Source organism: Rhamphochromis sp. 'chilingali' (assembly GCF_963969265.1).
Source record: "Rhamphochromis sp. 'chilingali' genome assembly, chromosome: 1".
Lineage (NCBI taxonomy): Eukaryota > Metazoa > Chordata > Actinopteri > Cichliformes > Cichlidae > Rhamphochromis > Rhamphochromis sp. 'chilingali'.
In genome coordinates this window covers 43923513-43943873 of record NC_137929.1, presented here as the reverse complement: position 1 = coordinate 43943873, position 20361 = coordinate 43923513, and the positions used below count along the sequence as shown (strand labels likewise).

The following is a 20361-nucleotide window of genomic DNA, read 5'->3' as shown; positions in this document are numbered from 1 at the left end:
ACTTAACAACTTACTTTTAAAAACACCAAAACTAGCAATAAATAACACTACACAAAATATGCATTTTACTTTATTATTCATTTTCACTTATATAAAATGACACTTTTCCATTACAACACTTTGTTTTCTTTCACACTCAACATCAAGAACGTAACGTCACAACACCTCTACAGTTACATCCAACAAGGTCAACCCCTTTGTCCATTAAAATTGTTTTTTTATTTACCTTTTTTTTTTTTTTTTTTTTTAAACAAGCATCTAATTTCCTGCTGAAGAATGCAGCCCGGCATAGTGCCGTCACATTATCCAGATTTTTTTTTTTTTTAATGCCGTGAAACAGATTTACACAAAGAACAACACACAGACACACACAGGAAGAAAAAGTCCTGTAGATTAAGGTTGAATACTGAGATTTTACATTTATTCTGTTTAAATCTTATATGTAGACTGGTGTTTACCCAAAGTTAGTTTATGTATTTGTACATTTGTTATATTTTTGGGACGTTTGGGATAATAATCATTCAGGGTGACCTAACCTGCTTTTTAGTGATCCATAATTTCATCAGCAGTATATTCACCTACAAAGTGCTTTTAGCCACAGAGGGTTTACAGTACAGTCATTGCACACTGGAAAGTAAGGGCTTTCTTCTGTCTGCAGATCCCGCATTCACATTCAGCATCCACCTTGCTTCAACAGGGACCATGAAACCACACGGAAACCACAACAGCAGCTTCCTCCCTCCAGCATAAAGCTCGTTGTGGTTAGCTGCCAAGCTGAAGCTCAAAACAGTGTCCCATCAGAAATTCTATTTAAGTCTCTTTTTCCTCCCCCACAGTGCAAAGCATATTTAAATCACTTAGACGTGCTCCTCCAAGTCTCTAGCGACACGTGCAGGACTCTGCCACCATGTCGTCCAGCTCCTTGTACTCCACCTTCTTCTTTTGCACGACCAGCACGCTCATGGGCATGTACTTGTAGGGCACGCAGGACGGAGGAGGGACGTCCCCGACGCCCAGGTCATTGATGAGTGTCTGGATTATGGCATGGTTGGGGGAATGGTAGCCATAGTGGAGCACCCTCGGGCAGTCGCCCTGGCAGAACCGAGGGTTGTAGACGGGCGGGGCGATAAAGTAGTGGCCCCAGCCGAGTTCATCGAAAGACAGGCGGAAAGAGTGGAGCTTGCATCGGTTTTTGGGTGTGTTGGTTTTGTGTTTGTAGCTGGGGATATCAGAGACGATCAAGGATGAGGTGGGGGTGGAGAAAGATGAAGAGGAAGTGGGGGCATTCTTTAGTGCGTCAAGTGAAGGATCCTGAGGCTCTGAAGAATCTTTGGAGCGACGGCGGCGGTGAAGCGAAAAATGCCACTGCCCAATTTGCCTCATGATGCCTTCCCCTTCCGTGCCAAGCAGTTCTCCCATCCAGTCCTTCACCTCCCTCTCCTCCTCCAGGTACAGAAGAAGAGAGGGAACTTCGAGGTGAGGTTCACCGATCCAGCGTGTCCTCCCTCGAGACAGAATCCTCCACCACCGCAGGAGGCCGTTGCTCTCTTCAGCTAGCTCAGGTTCTGTGCACCAGTACTGGGCAGTGAGGGTCAAGTGCCTCCCCCGGCCTCGATCCTTCCCACGCAGGACGTGGCTGCTGATGTGTGCAGTGATGTCCGTCTCCGTCCACCGCTCGTGAGGCTCCAAGGTGACCAGACTCTCTGCACCCAGCGCGGTGATCTGAGCCCTGCAGCGGGGCGGCTGGACGGCCTGTTCGCTGCTCAAGTTTGTGGAGGAAGAAGAGGGCGGAGAAGAGCGAAGGTGAACAAAAGAAGCTCTCACCAGTCGCTCTGAGGGGAGAGTGTCGAGGTTGTACTGCACCGTGAAGGTGTAGCAGTGGTCTGAAGAGGAGGAGACAAAGTCAATAAATCAGCATCAATCATATCGATCCCTCACTGACTGCTTCAAGTCCTTTGAGCAAAGCAGAGCCAACATTAATATATGTAAAAGCTGTTGTGCAGTACAAAATAATGTAGCGTTTAAGTCTGAGTTTCAGGTTCACAAGTTCTTAAAGAGATTTTTACAAAATGTACTTAAATGCATCCTGAAGATGTTCCAGCTGCTGAAACAGCTTAAATATCACTTAAATATTTTTATAGTAAAAATGTCTGTCAGACAAATGTTTGTGTGAGCCCCCCCACCCCTTAATCATTGAACCCAATTAACTCTGCTTTATATAAAACATGGGTGTAGTGACAATTCTGTTCAGTCAAACTACTTTTTTGCAGCCCCTGCTGACCACTAGGAAGATTTAAGACTCTTCTGTAGTCCAGTTCACCCTGGACTGATCACCAAGCTTTCATAGCCTAACCTAACACACAGACAACTGCTCATATTTAGATTCACCAGTTAACCTGACCTGTGTTTGGACTGTGGGAGAAAGCTGGAGTAAAAGGTGAGAACCTACACAGACACACGGGACTCACAACAGATGCACTGCATGAAAAGTGGGCAGTCTTATTTACTTACTGCAGCACCTGTGGACACGCTACACTTTGTATGACGTTTGGCTGTTTTGTATTAATGGTATATTTTTATTAATATTTCCCCAAACAAACCTCTTCAGTTATCCGAGTAAGTTATCTGACTAGTTTTAGTTCTACGTGGCAGCTGTTTGCCAAAGGTAGCTTTGCTGTGTTTTAACTGCTTCCTGTGAGGTCGCTGGAAGGTCGCACGTGGTTACCACAATACTGAAAAATACATCAAAATCCTTTTTCAGTCACACAGAAACACGAACTAAACTTAAACGAATATCATGGGGAGGCTGGTGTTAAAATAAGCACATGAGTATTACACATCATCTGAGCTCCGATTGACCGGAGACAGAGGTAAAAATCTAATCAACTAAAGGGCAGTTTATTTGGCATGATTTCTTTTCTTTATTTAAATTTAGTCACTGTCTGAAACTAATCCTCGGATTCTGTAAATCTGCGGCCACATAAAAACCCCTCCAGCCATTAGTTCGATACTTTTAACAAGATTAGTCAGCTGTTCTTCACCTCCAGACGCGGGCAGGTAGTGCACCGATGACGCCGTGGGCCTCAGCAGGCGCACCGTGTTGGAGCCGAACTTCCGGTGCTGTTTGGGCCTGCCGTCCGGTTCGGCTGCGCTGTGGTACAAACTGAGCATGAACTGCAGGTTCTGGTCCGCTTTCTGCTCGTCGGTCAGCGGCCTGTGGTGGTGCGCTCCTCTGTCCTTCGCGCTTTGGTGACTCCGACGACTGCGCCTCAGCGTGGGCTGGTGAGAGGCCATGTTCTGCCCACCGCAAGTGGAACAGAGCAGGAAGACGAAGCAGGACAGGGCGCAGACACGAAGGAAGCCTAAGCCGCGTTTGGCACAGGTCGCCCTCATGTTGGATATAAAACCTCTGGCGCTAGCGAGCTCCACCAACGAGGCTAGAGTTGGCAAACATCGTCCGCGCGGCCTAAAGGCGTCATTTACAGGCTCACCTGCTCGCTCGCCATTTTAGACCTTACAAACAACTTCCTGAAATTGGCGGTGACCCCAATTAAACCTTCGGACGTGCATGAAAGGAAGCCACGTGAGTGTGCGTAAAAATGATGTGACGAGATCCTTTTATGATTTTTATAGCACAATTTAAAAATATTCAGACTCAGAGTCAGATGTGTTAAAGGGCTCCAATCAGAATTTGATTTGGGACCCACAGCTACACCCACATATCTCTCTATCCACTTCAGCACCCCGGCAGTATTAACTTTATATTGATCATGTTTGATCGTTGGCATCGATGCCACTGTCAGGGCTGACCGGTGTGTTGGGAAGCAATTAAATAAACATGCAAAAACAAAATTAGGTGTTTTAATTGCTTTTCAAATGAGCAGCAAATGATTTAAGACAAATCTAAATGATTTTCTTACATAAATCGCAAATGCAAAAACAGACGTTATGCGTTAAAAGGAATTTAAATAGGTAAACCCAGCACAATCATTAAAATACAAAATATTTAAGTAGACATGCTTGTTTTATGATGATTATTATGATTAAGATTATTATGATTATTATGATGTAAAGTGTCGTAACGATATTGTTCAAGAGTATTTTTGTACAGTTACTACAACAATTTCACCGCTTCACTTGCAGCCTCCCGTTTTCATTTTTTAATTCACAGAAATAAGTTTGACTGTATTTATTTCAAAAGCATTGAGGCTGCAGGCCTGTGTCACTAGTTGCCAACTAGGATCTAGTTCCTTCAGCCTTTGAATCTTTTAAGCCAAGATGCGACAGAAAGTTTGTTTTTGTTTTTATTGTGGATAGGACATAAAAAGAATTAGAAGTACAAAAGTAGTGTGAAATGACGCACTTAGCAAGATTGAACAAAGTGTCTAGAAGGTGCATGAAAATAAAAAATCCTCCTTAGTGGGTGAAAAAAGCAAATAACTATTACGTGAATTTCGATGTTTTCATTTTATAATGTAATCAAAAGCAAACCAGTAAAACCATTAGACTGTTTATGATCTGTTGTAATGCACATGGCTATATTTGATATCCGTATTACTGCTCTACCCAGCAGCCATTTGTGTATGTGGTTTTCTTTTCCATGTATTTTAAAATGACACATGTCAAGTCATTAATTTTTTTTTTTTTTTGTGTGTCTATATTTTTTCAACAGGTAATCCAAGAATATTTTTTTAGTTCTTTTCCAGATGTACAATTACAGTGCCCATTGTAAAAGTTCATGAAGCCATATTTTATTTACAATAGAACACAGAAGAAATATCAAATGTTTAAACTGGGAAAATGTATTTTTTAAGAAAAAAAGGGTAATTTTTTAATTTGATGGCAGAAACATATTTCAAAAACTTAAGACGGGGTCATGTTTACCACATATTCAGCTGCTCAACACTCCTGGGTTTTCTCAAGGAAGCTCCAATTCCGTAGGCACTAATGCAACCACATATTATTAGAGATGGAGGCTTTTGCATTGAGTGCTGATACCAAACTGGATGGTTCTTCTCCTCTTATCTAGAGGATGTGACATCCATGTTTTCCTAAAGAATTTCCCTTTTTGTTTTCTGGAAGTGCTCCCGTGCCCATGCAGTGATTTTCAGGCTAGAATCATGAGGGCCTGAAGATCACGGACATCTCATATTGACTTAGATATACACACAGATTTCTCAAAACAACATAAGTTTAGTTTAGCACCAGGTTTATAATCTTGCTAGCTAGTTAGTGTTAGCCTAGCTTGCTGCTGCCACTGGGCTCATGTTATTTAAAAATTAACACCACAGCCTTAAAAACCTTACATAAAACTATGTCGGTGAAATTTTCTGTTGATTGTTTGAAATAAAAAAGTGAGATAAGAACCCAGACAAAATTCTTCGGGAGGTGCAGCCGTTAGGGGTGGGGTGTGGGGGGTATTTTCAATCCATAGCCATAACTAACTAACTAACTAACTAACTAATTATATATATCATGTTTAACCTGAGTAGCAAAAGACCGCAGGGGATTGAAAACAATAAGCCAGGAGTTAGCTGTGCTCGCGGACTCTTATCAAGCCTTGACCTCCCGGTCAGCTATCGCGCTGGTGGATAACAGAGGTCTCCAAAAACGTGGAAGCACTTTTGTAAATATGTGATATTTTGATAAATTAAGTAGATATTTGAGCATTACACAGCTACATTCTCATCTGAAAATATCTTAAAAGGTTATTTTGTGACCCAGAAAGGGTAATCTGGGGAAAAGGAGGATCGCATTTGTGGCGGTTGTCGGAGCCGTGCATACTTGTAAGCGCGGCAATGGCGTAGGAGCGCGGCTAAAAAAACTTATTACTTTTTCTGGGTCACAAAATAAGCTTTTAAGATATTTTCAGGCGAGAATGTAGCTGTGTAAAGTTCAAGTATCTGCTCGATTTATCAAGACATCACATATTTGCAAAAATGCTCCGACGTTTTCGGAGACGTCCATTTTTTCATGCTTTGTGGCAGCTTTTGAACATCTGTGACATCTATTAATGGCAAATCTAGCCTTTATTTAACAACATAAGCAAACTCTATGTTGCAATGATTGCACAGCCATTAAGGATCAAATCAGTTTCTGTTTTTTCTCCCTCTGCTTGCTTCTTACTGTCTTTGAGGCTCGGGACCAGCACTCCTACTGTTGGACAGAAAGACATCAGTAAGTATTTTGGTTTTCCAATATATTAGCAACTGTCAGTGACATTTATATTAATCAGGCTGAACTTTAATCATACTTTAGATCAGCCTGTTTTCCTTATTGTTTTATTTGTGCTTTGGTTTGGGGAAGTTGTTTCTTTACTGATCTTTTTCTGTCTTCTGTTATTAGACTTGAGATATGACTGCACTAGGCTGTTGCTGGTGACTCCAGTTAAGACATGCTGTGTAAGTAAACAAACAACAACAGTTTGGTCGGCATTTCTTGAAAGATCACATCCCCCAAACTTAGTTATAGTGAAGTCTGCAAGTTTTCTAACAGCAAAATTTGTTTTGTGCCCAAATCATTTCGCACATCATTAGAATGAAAGTCATTGGCCATGTTTGCATAGCCCTTTTTAAAATGATGCTTTCATGACATTATTGTGTGTTGGGTGGTGGTCACGGCTATCCAGACTGACAAGTGGGTGGGGAGGGAGCCTGAGATTGTCTAAATTGGAGTCTGTTTTATACCAAATGCAGAAAAAATGTTTTAAGAAAGCAATTAAGTCCTCCGTCACAGATGGTGTGGTCAGTGAAGATGGTCGCCTGCAGGTTCAAGCTCATTGCATCTCCAACCCACATCCACTGCCGCTGTACTTAAGGGAAGTTAAAGACTTTCTTCTGCACCTACATTTGGATCACCTCGATCCATGATAGTCATTCAGGCAGTAATGCCTGGACTGGAAACAAGCCATGCTTAAAACATTACAACATTCCAGCTCATGTGTTGGAATGAAAAACAAATGTGTTGTTTAAATCAGAGACTGCATTTGTGACAGAACAACAAATATATTTTATTTTGATTATATAAGTAAGTATAAAACAAACTTGTGGTAGGCCTAAACTTATTTTCAGAATAATTACATCTGAGACTTTTTTTCATTGTAAGATTATAACAGTGATGGCAATATAATTGTTTGTTGTTCAGCAAAACAGTGTCCAGTATGTTGGCTGTTATACTTTGTTGTGTTTGAAAATAAAAGTTGGGCTGATTTTAACATCATTACAAAAAGTGTTGTTAATTATTTTTAATCATATTCAGGTTACCACAAATTGTTTTTTCATTTAGTTGAACTTGTTTGTCAGTATAAACAATTAATATTGTACAGTTAGAAATATCAAGTTATTCTTAATACTGCAGACTTACAATGAATAAGTTATTCTAACAGTCATCTTAAGTAAGCTTTACTTAGTTTTATTGTGGTAACGAGTTTGCATATTTTTTTTGAGTTCTGGAAACTATATAGGTTTTTACTCTGTAAGGCAACTTAAGTGAATAAGTTGCCTTAATTTAGTCATCTTAAGTAAACTTTACTAAAATTTTTTGAGGCAACAAGTTTACATAGTTCTTTTGAGTTCTGTGAGCTAACAAGGTTGTACAGTGTACTCAAAATGAGTAGTTATATTGTGAATAAAATATGGGTTTATGAGGTTTGCAAATAATTGTATTCTGTTTTCATTTGCATTTTACAAAGTGTCACAACTTATTTGGAATTGAAAAATCAGTAAACTATATATTTACTGGTCATGCTGAACCTCAGTAGCACAATATTAAACAGCTGGGGATGGGCGTTCAGGTACACACCGGCTCACTCCTTGGCGGCCGCTTGTCGGGGCCTGGATCCTGGGGCTCGCTCGGGCCACTTCGGAGGTGGGGTGCCCCCGGCCTCTCGGCCTGGGGCTCGGTCACTCAGGCACAGCTGGGGGCCGGCGGAGCTCACGGGCGCGTCACTGCAACTCCCCCTGGCTTCTGCTCCGCGGCTGCTGAGTGAGCCCTCATCTGGGACTCTCCTTAGCTCTTACTGGGACAGTGGCGCAGCTGCCCCTCTGTTGGTCTTCCTTGGTCTCTTGTGTTCTGGGGGCCTCTGGATGTCTGGAGTTTTGATCTCCTCCATACCTGCTTCATGCCCTGGAGGACGGGGCTGTGGCCCCCCCACACCCTCTAGCAGATCATTACATGAAGGAACCTTTTAAAAAAACAAGCGCGTCCATGCTCACAGGTGTACACACGGGTGATCACACCCACAAACTACACCCTTTTTGGCTCCTACCTCAAAGCACACTGTGTTCTGTTGATCTTATGTGCTGCACAATAATGTTTAACATTTAGTATTTACTGTCATATTCCCATATATCATTGTGATGTTGTTTATTCTATTACTCTTGTTCTCTTCTGCTTGTTTTCTTTTTTCTTTCTCAACAGGTGATCCAGGTGATCGATAGATGCATTTTTTTTCTTTGCCCATTCTGTTGGTTTTTGTTTTTTGCCCTTCTCCCCTGTCCCTCTTCTCAGCTGTTTCTCTTTCTTTCTCCCCTTCTTTCCCCCAGTCAAGTCTGTCCCGTATTCAGCAAGTGAAAATAAAATAAACAATAAAAGGTGAATCAAATGGACCATTACGGCAAGGCTGGGATGGTCAATTTGGTAAAGTAAATCCATTGGGCATCTTTCTTTGCCTTTAGACAATAACCCTGGATGACTAAAGAGGTCCAGGTCCTGCTGAAGCAACGTGACGCCGCTTTTAGATCCGGTGATGGTATGCAGTACAGTGCAGCCAGATCTCAGTTGAAAAGAGGCATCAGAGAGGCCAAGGCAGCGTACAAGAGAAGGATCGAAGACCACTTCACCACCAACAACTCACGACAGGTATGGCAGGGAGTTCAGCACTTAACCAACTACAAACCTGGCAATACCACGTTGACTGAGGGTAACGCGGAGCTTGCAGAGGAGCTGAACCACTTCTTCGCACGCTTTGAGGTGAAGGGACCAGAGGCAGCAGCAGCAAAAACATCGGACAGCAGCAGCCCAAGCCTCATAGTGCAGGAATATGAGGTGAGGCGCACACTGAGGGCAGTGAACCCCAGGAAGGCCACCGGACCAGATGGGGTAACCGCAAAGGTCCTAAAAGAGTGTGCAGACCAGCTGGCTGGGGTCTTCACTAAGATCTTCAACACTTCACTGTCCCAGTCCTGCATCCCGCCGTGCCTAAAGTCAGCCACAATTGTCCCACTGCCAAAGCGTACTAACATTAGCAGCCTCAACGACTACCGACCAGTTGCTCTAACACCTGTTATAATGAAGTGCTTTGAGAAACTGGTCCGACGTCACATCATGTCCTGCCTGCCACCCACACTCGACCCGCTCCAGTTTGCATACAGAGCTAACAGATCAACTGAAGATGCCATTGCTACAACGCTCCACACCACCATCTCTCACCTGGAAGTGCAGGGCCGTTACGCCAGGCTGCTCTTTGTTGACTTTAGCTCTGCTTTCAATACGATACTCCCGGACAGACTAATAGATAAACTGCTGGAAATTGGACTTCCTTCCACCACCTGCCGCTGGATCAGAGACTTCCTCTCAGACCGTGTACAGAGAGTTAGAGTGGGGCCTCATCTTTCCTCAGCCCTCAGCCTCAACACCGGCTCTCCACAAGGCTGTGTACTGAGTCCCCTACTGTACACTCTGTACACACATGACTGTGTTAGTTCCCACCCAGACAACACAGTCATCAAGTTTGCAGATGATACCACTGTGGTGGGGCTCATCTCAGGGGGAGATGAGACTGCATACAGAGCTGAAGTTCAGAGGCTGTCAGATTGGTGTGCAGACAACAACCTGGACCTCAATACCACCAAAACAAAAGAACTGGTAGTTGACTTCAGAAGGAGGAAGTCCGAGCTGCAGCCTGTCAGCATCAACGGGGAGTGCGTGGAAAGGGTCTCCAGTTTCAAGTTTCTGGGTGTGCACATAGACACAGACCTCCAATGGAGCTCTAACACCTCTGCGGTCTTAAAGAAGGCCCAACAGCGTCTCCACTTTCTGAGAATCCTCAGAAAAATGGACCTGAAGAAGGAGCTGCTGACCGTCTTCTACCGCTGCTCCATTGAAAGTGTGCTGACATATTGCATCGGTGTGTGGTTCTCCAGCTGCACCACAGCACACAGAAAGGCACTCCAGAGGGTCATCAACATGGCCCAAAAAATCATTGGACATCCTCTTCCCTCCCTGAAGGACCTGTACAGCACTCGCTGTCTCAAGAGGGCACGCAGCATCCTACGGGACTGCACACACCCAGGACACCGGGTGTTTAAGCTGCTGCCGTCTGGCAGGAGGTTCAGGCTGCTGAGGTCCCGAACAAATAGACTCAAGGACAGCTTTTACAACAGGGCAATAGCCCTGATCAATGTAAATAGCTGACCTGACTGGATACCTCCCTGGACTTTTTAGGGGGAGGTAACAATGTTTAAAACGATAACAATAATATTTATATTTATAACAAGGTGCAATAATAATTAATGTGCAATAATAACAGTGTGCAATACAAATACACTTATTCTTCTTTTTTATACTAAGTTAATATACTGTGTTGTGTTGTTTGTTACGTTGTGATGTGTCATATCGTGTCGTGTTGTGTTATATGTAGTGCCGACGTAGGACAGTTTTCCAATTTCATTGTACTACTGTACTATGTGTGACTGTGCAATGACAATAAAGAGTTATCTTATCTTATCTTATCTTATCTTATCTTATCTTAATTCTGATGGCAAAAGAGCCAAACGGGACAGGCAAAAAAAACAAAACAAAAAAACAAACAAAACAATATTAAACAGCGTAGATAAAGGATGTAGTATAAATAGGAAGGCAGGCATGGCTTTTCTCACTGTTTGGTTTAGTTTTTCACTAGCTGTTTAGTGTTATTTTTCTATATGAAAAGCTTTTTACTTTCACATTTCTGACAAATTGCTACAGTCTAGTCAGCAGTTCTAGAAGCTAAATGAAATAATTACCTGCAATAGAGTATGTCTAACTTTAATTTTCATAAATGAAAAATGTATTTTTTATTCATTTTGCAGTTTTCAGACAGTCATTCACAGCAACATGGTAAGCATCCAAGAAAAAGTTCTTCAAGTTTTAAGTTAACCCTGTTGGTTTCCTCCTCTCAGCTATACAGTAAATACACATAACAGACAGCACTGCCCTCATTTTTTTCAACAACAAACATTCATTTTTGCTTTAAACCAGTTGTCTGCACCATTAGATGTGCCCTGAGTTGGACATCTGCCAAGGTCATCTTTTGAAATAATTGCAGTGCCTAAAAAGAAAACACAAAAAAATAATACAGAATACAAATTTTAGGATTGTCCAAAATATTATTGTTTTTGGAAATATTTTGTTTTTTTCATGTTGCCAGTAGATTAGCAGAGTGGTGACCTATATTGGGTCGTTCATGCCACATTAGGGTTAGGGTTAGACACTTCACCCGTTGCCTACTGGTGGTGGTCAGAGGGCCCGGTGGCGCTAGTGTCTGGCAGCCTCGACTCTGTCAGTGCGCCCCAGGGCAGCTGTGGCTACAATGTAGCTTGCCATCACCAGTGTGTGAATGGGTGGATGACTGAATGTGTAAAGTGCTTTGGGGTCCTTAGGGACTAGTAAAGCGTTATACAAATACAGGCCATTTACCATTAGCTTACGGTAATTTACTTTCTACTAAATCTATAGAGTTGCTTTTTTATGCAGTTAACTAGAATACATTTGCAATACAAATGTCACTAAAAATACATTTATAGACAGTGCACTCAAAATATTTTTCGGAGGTAAAAATAAATCTGTAATTGGAAGGTTAAACAGTTTTGTTTTCAAATCAGAAAGTTTGGTTTTGAGTTGAATCTTGTGAATGGGATATTCACAAAAACATTGCAGCTTTACAACGTCAGCAGTTAATCAAAAGATAGACGCAAGTCCATAGAAAGCATTCAACATAATTTATCTGATAGTAGGGCATGGAGCTGTGGGCATGCAATTGAATTCACAACTTTAGGTTACTTTCAATAAAGTATTTTCCAGTGTCTAAAGTCTAGCTCTCTTTTGATGAAAATTCTATTTACTGAATAATGAAGACATAAGAAGGATTTTATATATTAAAGAAATTAATGGCCCAATTACCTCAGTCGGGTTCGTTTTAGACCCACAGAAAAAATGAAAATAACAACAATAAAAAAACTTCATCCTCAATAAAAATGAAGAAATAATTCTGAGTAAAATTCAAATCAAATAAATTCAATCACATGTTTATTTATATAAATAATGATTCATTAATGAAAATGTGCTGGTATTATTATGTATACCACTCAAGTACATTTCATTTGAAAAGATTCCATTAAATTTACTATTTTAAATTGCTCTTGGAAAAATGTACCTGTACATTATATTTGCATAAATATTTTATTTTGAATGTCGACTACTAAAAAAATGTTATTTGAGAACCTTAAAAAAGTACTTTGGCCAAACTTGTTTTTATTTAGTTATCTCAATTCTGACTTGGGGATCAGAGATTTTCATTTAGTCCAATACAAAAAGTTTAATTCAGTATTTATATTGCCTAAAGTGACAAAAAGTGAGCTTTATACAGTAGGGTAGTGAAACCCCTAACTATAAGAGCACCAATTTGTGAAAGTGGGAAGGAAGAACTCTTGTTTATCAAGAAGAGACCTTCAGGAGAATCATGCTTATGTTCTGTTGTGACAAATTACAAACTACAATGAGAATGGATAAATGTACATGACATGTAGTAGTAGTATGAGGGATAAATGAAGTGTAAGAAAAATGCCTGGTGCACCATGGGAAGTCCTCCAGCAGCCTGGTGTAACTGAGGGAGGATTCAGGGTTACCTGATCCAGCTCTAACTGTATGCTTTATCAAAAAGGTTTAAAACTTAAAGTAGAGATACTGTCTGACTTACAAATCCAAACTGGGAGCTGGTTCCATAGAAGAGGGACCTGAAAGCTGAAGTCTCGCCCTCTCATTGTACTTTTAAATATTCTAGGAACAACAAGTAAGCTTGCAGTCTGAGAGCAAAGTGCTCTAATACAATAACATTGTAGGTTTATAAGATATAATGGAACCGATTACTCGGTACTGTGCATGTAAGTAGAAGGAATTTAAATAAAAGTCTGGATTTAACTGTGAACCAATGAAAAGATGCTAATCTGAGATAAGAATGATCAGTACTCTCATTGTTCTATATCAACTGTAAATTTTATGCTGACACACACATCTGTAAAGAGTTGCTGTTACGCTTTGGCTCCATCTGTTGGTACACAAATACAAAACAAAAACTTGCATCACATTTTTATTGGGATCTTTTCTTATTCTATGATAACACATAAATATAATCTGAAAGAGCAACTGTTACATAAAATTTTTTAAAGATAGAATAGAATAAACTTTTATCATCCTACAGATGAGAATATATTTGTATAAATTAGTGCTGTCAGCGTTAATCTCGTTAAAATGACGTTAACACCATAACTGCATTAATGCAGCAAATCTCCGTTAGTAAGTTATCGCAGATCGTCCCCACGTGTTAACAAGCTAACCATGCTCATTGGTTGCCAGTAAATTTTAGGGTTCGTTTTAAAATTTTAGTCGTAACCTTCAGAACTCTGTGCAGTGAAGCTCCCCAGTATATCTCTGACCTGTTGAAACCTTATGCTTCATCCCGAGTACTTAGGTCGTCAGGTCAGAGGTTACTGGTGGTCCCACTAGGTTTTAAAAACGTGGGGATCAGGCTTTTCAGGCACTGGCACCAAGGCTGTGGAACTCCCTGCCATTGTCTTTACGCTGTCTAGTCTCCACTGTCTCCTTTAAAAAGCAGCTGAAGTAATTTTTATACAAACAAGCTCTTAATTATTTTTTTCACTGTTTTATATTATTTTATTTGTAATTCTGATTTTATTGTGAAGCACTTTGTTATTTTTATCTGTGAAATGTGCTATATAAATAAATTTTACTTACTTACTTACTTACTAACGTGTTGACGCCGTGCAGGCCCAGGCATGGGGCGATTCGCAATAAATCACTAACGGAGATGTCATTGTAACAAGATTAACCCTGACAGCACTAATAAAAATGTGAAAATATGATGTAAATATGAGTAAAAGGAAAAAGAAGATAAAATCCATTATTGAGGTGTTTGGCCACAATCCACTAGCACAAATCTAGGTTCCCCTGCGCGCTGAAGATGTCCCCAAAACCGCCGTCATTACACCTTTCGGCCTTTTCGAGTTTCTGCGCATGCCATTTTGGCCTGAAAGGTGCCGCCCAAACCTTCCAGCGGTTGATGGACTCGGTCTTGCGTGGCCTGCCCTTTGTTTTTCTGTATCTTGATGATATACTGGTGGCCAGCAGCTCGGAGGAGCAGCACATGTTCCATCTGCGTCAGGTTTATCGGCGTTTGGCGGTGCATGTGTCACACAGTGGAAATTTGTATTTATCTTGTATATTGTTTTTATTCTGATTTTTAGTGTTTATTTATGAGTGTTGTTTTATTTGCATGGTTTTATTCTGTTTTTATTGCATGGTTTTTATGTGACATAGTTTTTAATCCACTATGGACTGGCTACATATGGGACAAATTAGCTGATAGGGACCCCGTGCTGAGGCATGGGTGTGTCCAGAGGTGGCCTCTCAGCTGTGTAAAGACCTTTTAAAAGCAGGCTAGCTGATCACTGAGGGGGAAAAAAGGACTCACTGCATTTGTGAGTAGGGTCTCTACTGTTGTTTACTGGGTGCAGCTGGATTGGGAGAGGGTCGCCATGGCCATGAGACAGGGCCGCTTCTGGGACCATTATTCTGGCCCCTATTTGTTTTTTTGCAGGACACCGACGCAAGGGGAGCTGTGGCGGTGGTCGCATGAGGGATTCGGGTGCAGAACGCAAGCTAGGCTGGGATATGATGGGCCCGTGGAAGGACAAGAAGATGGGAGGCTCTTCCTTGTCTGCCGAAGACGGGGCTGGCATGGACTCTGCTCTAAAGCCGGAATTCCTGGCCTGCTGATGGACCCATAATGAACATGTGGCATAATTATAGCAGGGGGGTTTTAGTGAATGTAGAAAATGGTCGTTTTACGGGTTTTAGAATTGATTTATTTAGTTTTAGTAGATTGACAACATTTTATTACGTACATTTTAAGGGTGTTTTTTTTATTTGTGCTCCCTGGCCTAGTAATAAACTGTTTCTGATCAGACCTTCTTCATCTCTGTGCCCTGGGTATCTGACTTGCTTGCTCCCCCTTGTATTTTAAAGAATCTTTCTTTTTAGCATGACATTCTGGCGCGACTGCTTTAGTGTCCCCATGTGTTACACATGGACTGATCATTAATCTGTCTAAATGCCAGTTTGGGTTGCCAGTTCTTGATTTCCTGGGACACTGGATTTCCGCCGAGGGCGCGGTTCTGTTGCCTGACGAATCCGAGCTGTTTCAGATTTTCCGCGTCCCACGTCTGTTAAGGCACTGCAGGAAGTTTTGGGGATGGTGAATTTTTACAACCGTTTTTTTTTTCGCCCAGAGCAGCTCATCTGCTGCAGCCCCTTTATGGGGCGTTAAAAGGTAAGAAGGCTAACGACTCCGTTGACTGGTTTCCGGAATGCATCAAAGCATTTTCTGATGCTAAGTCGATGTTAGCTAATGCCACCCTTCTGACCCACCCATCCTCGCGACGCAGATTGCGTTGACCACCAATGCGTCGGACATAGCAGTGGGTGCGGTGCTGGAACAGCAAATCTCGGGTGTCTGGCAACCGCTCGTCTTTTTCAGCTGTACACTATGAGACAGCGAGCACAATTACAGCGTTTTTGACAGGGAGCTACTAGCTCTCCACCTGGCGACCCGTCATTTCCGTTTTTTTCTTGAGGGTCGTCTGTGACCCAGATATCCTCGCGCTTAAATCCGCGCAGACGGGCCTCATACTGGAGGACAGACCTGTGCAGGACAGCGGCCCTCTCCTGGTCTGTAACGTTTCCACTGGCCGCCCTCACCCGGTAGTTCCCGTTTCATGGTATCGTGTTTTTGACTTGGTACATGCTCCTTCTCATCCGGGGGTCCGGGCCTCTGTTAACCTGTTCAGCTCTAAGTTTGTTTGGCCGGGTCTTCGCAAATCAGTGAAGGAATGGGTGGCGGCGTGCATTCCATGCCAGTGTGCGAAGGTTCATATACACATCAAGCCAACTGCCTCCGGAGCAGTTCTTGAACCCCGGCAAAAGTTTCGATCATGTGCATGTTGATCTGGTGGGTCTTCTGCCGCAGTCACAAGGTTTTATGCACCTTTTGACTATGTTGACCGCACCACCTGGTGGCCGGAGGCAGTCCCCCTGGCGTCCACTACCGCAGCAGTGGTGGCCGAGGCGTTTTTATCAGCCTGGGTCTCGCGTTTCAGCACCCCCGCGGACATTACCTCAGACAGGAGCCCCCAGTTCGTTTCATAGCTTTGGTCGGCTATGGCTGATGGACTGGGGGCCAAGGTCCACCGCACAACCGCATACAGCCCGAAAGCTAATGGGATGTGTGAACGGTTCCACAGGTTGCTTAAGGCTGCTTTTCGCGCTTCCTTAAAGGGTGGCAATTGGGTTGACCACCTCCCGTGGGTTTTGCTTGGGCTGCGCTCTGCGGTTCAGGAGGATCTCGGCGCGTCCCCAGCGGAACTGGTGTTTGGTCAGCCCCTCTGCGTGCCTGGAGAATTCTTGCTCGAGAACCCTCCCCCCTGCTTCGATCCATCTGTGCTATCCTTCAACCCGCTTTTTGCACTCGCTTCGGGTTCCTGGTAGAGATGGCATGATACCACTTTTTTATGTCCGATACCGATATCATAAATTTGGATATGTGCCGATACCGATATGAATCCGATATAGTGTGTTTTTAATCAATAAAATTGTTTTTTTAATATCTTGCTGCATTTTGTATAAGTTCAAACTCAAGTTAAAAAAACACTAAAGCTATTCTGTTATACATGTATGTAAAAAATGCACAGCACCCAAAATATTTCATAGTTCAACAATACTGATCAATCTAATAAACTTAAACCTGCACTATCCTCCCTATTCTGGTATTTTAAAGAGTAAGCAACCTAACTAATAGGGTTGCAAAAAAAATAGGTAACCACCCCCGCACCTCATGATGCTTAATCGACGTAATCAACTTTAATTTGATGCAGTGTGAAAAAAAATGCACAGAAATAAATTATTTTTCAAGAATAATTAAATAGATTCAACATCTTTCTTCTACAGAATTGCAGACTGCACAGATGGTATCTTCCCAAAGGAAAAAGTACTATAGCTTACTAGGGTATATTAGACTTAATAATTACTATATACAGTAATGGACTTCTATACATTTTAGGTCAGATTAAAACTTTGGGTGTAAGATTCAGATAATTATTTATTAAAAGCTAGACATTTTAAATGAGAATAAGAAAGAAAAGTATGTCTTTGTGCCCCCTTTTCCCTGTTAATGCCCTATCGGCCCCCCTGGCTAAACTTTGCTAGATCCGCCCCTGCACAGTTACCAGCGTCAGCTACGTAGAAAAAGATCCTGGAGTAGAAAGTAATATTAAATAAATTCTAACAACAGCTTATCAAGCTTAAACGTGCTGCTGTTGTTTATCCACTGGTTTCCTCTTTCTGGCGCAAAGTGGGCAAAAAACAAACAAGAGAGACGGACTCGCGACAGAAAAGCCGATCAGCTGATCATCAATCAGTTTCATGATTGAAGTAGCAGCAGGAGAGAGAGAGAGAGAGAGAGAGAGGCAGTCGCTCGTTAAGCTTAATGCGGGAATGCTTTACAAACATTCAGAGATGAACTTACACACTTGCTTTACTTCTCTCTGGGATAACTTCCTCGGAGATGAAATGCTGGTTTGGTAGAGAGGCTCCAAATACTCAACCAGACCACCGACACCACCACAGCCGCTCTATCAGGTGACGCATGCTGCTCCGCCATGATAAGGTTATGGCCGAGTTTTGCCATGTCGCAAGTTTTGTGAGGTGCTTTTTTGATATTTAATGGATCGAATTTCATTTTTTTATTTCTCTCCGATATCCGATCCAGTAATTTAGCTCAGTATCGGACTGATACCGATACGTAATATCGGATCGGTCCATCTCTAGTTCCTGGTCTGGTGCACCATTGCCTGACTGACACTTTTATTCCAAAGACTTTAGAGACTGCTAAGTTTGTTTTTGTTGTTGTCTTTGTTTGTTGTTTTTGTTTTTGTCACAGGACAACGCTGCAACCGCTGTACAACGGCCCATTTAGGGTTATCGAACCAGGCCAGAAACATTTTGTTTTGGATTTTTTGGGGGTCGTAGGGAGACTGTGTGTGTTGACAGACTTAAACCTGCACATATTCTTCCGGACAGTCATGTAGTGCCGACCCAGGTCCCGCGCCATGGCCGCCCTCCTTCCACGGGGTTAACAGACTCTGGTTTTACCCCCAGGACTACCCCAACCACCGGCGTTTGAACTTCCTCCTACCTTTCCTGCTCACCTTCACCAGCCTCGTTCACAGGATGGACCTTCCTCCCTCTGCCAGTTCTCTCAGTTCTGGTGAGTCAGTTAATAAAGTTGGAGTGAGACACTGAGACCTCTCCTGCCGTCTTTATATACCTCCACAACAGCATGATTTTGTCATTTTTCATTTTTATGTCCCATTAGATTAGGAGACTTTGAATTTGAATACATCTTTATTTATAGTAACACTTTCCCTTGAATGTTAAATGAGTGAAGTAAGACACACATCTGTAAGCAAGACACTTCACCCGTCGCCTACTGGTGGTGGTCAGAGGGCCCAGTGACGCAGCCTCGCCTCTGTCAGTGCGCCCCAGGGCAGCTATGGCTACAATGTAGCTTGCCATCACCAGTGTGTAAATGTGTGTGTGAATGGGTGGATGTAGTGTAAAGCGCTTTTGGGTTCCTTAGGGACCAACTAAAGCGCTATACAAATACTGGCCATTTTCCATTTACAAACAAAACAAATAAGCACGTGAAAGCAACGTGAACAAATATTGCCACACCTCCCTCCAAATGTGAACTATGACTGGTATCCAGAATTAACTATGGCCACAAAGATGCCTTGTTCACAGAGATAAGAAAATAGATGATTATTTTGCATAGAGCTAATCTAGGAAATGCCAGGGGCATTTGAGACGGCAGCTCCATTTCTCTGTAAACTGGATCCAAGGATGTATATTTAAAATTTTATGGTACAATCTAAACTATGATCTTTATGTTGTGTTACAGTTTTTGTCAACTTTTGAATTCCTTATGGAAACGTTTTTGTGGGGGCAACACAACATATATAGCAACATTTGTTCCATTACCTCAAGCTTTTCTATAGTTTCATTTGAAGATGTTTACATAGATAAGAAACAAGATTGTAATCTGGCTGTTATTTTGCTTGCTTACCAGGGAAAAATGCAAATTAATGAAAGATGGCAACTTCATCTGCAGACATCATCTGCCAAATACAGTACAGACTACAGTACAGTACAAACATTAGGTCTCTCTCCTCCAAGTCTCTGTTAGTACATGACTTAATAATTGATCAACAAATTGATTTACTCTGCCTTACAGAAACCTGGTTGCAGCAGGATGATTATGTTAGTTTAAATGAATCAACACCCCCGAGTCATTCTAACTACCAGAACTCTCGAAGCACAGGCCGAGGGGGCGGTGTGGCAGCAATTTTTCACACCAGCCTATTAATTAATGAAAGACCAAGACAGACTTTTAATTCATTTGAAAGCCTGATGCTTGGCCTCGTCCACCCCAGCTGTAAAACTCAGAAGCCAGTCTTACTTGTTATCATCTATCGTCCACCTGGGCCTTACACAGAGTTTCTGTCTGATTTCTCAGACTTTTTATCTGATTTAGTTCTGAGCTCAGATAAAATAATTATTGTGGGTGATTTTAACATCCATGCAGATGCTAAAAATGTTTTGTCAATGTTGTTGCGCAACAACATTGTCATCCCCTATGTAGCCGGTGTATCAGAAAAACTCAGGAGAGTTTTCTCCAAGCATGACATCCCAGTGTATTTCAGACCCAGCAACACGCTCAGACAGAAACTGGTTCACCCAAAAGATAAAACGCCAAAACACAGACTTAACAATGTGATGTATGCTGTACAGTGCAGCGAGGAATGCCCAGACCTCTACACTGGAGAGACCAAACAGCCACTTCACAAGCGCATGGCACAACATAGAAGAGCCACCTCCACAGGACAAGACTCAGCAGTCCATCTGCATCTTAAGGATAAAGGACACTCTTTCGAGGATGCCAATGTTCACATTTTGGACAGAGAGGACAGATGG

The 20361-nt window shown here is 42.2% G+C and overlaps 1 protein-coding gene across 1 annotated transcript; it reads right to left on the bottom strand.

Moving 5' to 3' along the window:
- Positions 1–210: 210 nt before the first annotated feature.
- bmp15 (bone morphogenetic protein 15) lies at positions 211–5386 on the bottom strand. The gene is made up of 2 exons (XM_080893016.1): positions 3042–5386; positions 211–1883 (listed from the first exon to the last, which is right to left on the bottom strand). The coding sequence occupies exons 1-2, from the start codon at positions 3391–3393 to the stop codon at positions 880–882; spliced, it is 1356 nt and encodes a 451-aa protein (XP_080749142.1). The 5' UTR covers positions 3394–5386; the 3' UTR covers positions 211–879.
- Positions 5387–20361: the final 14975 nt, after the last annotated feature.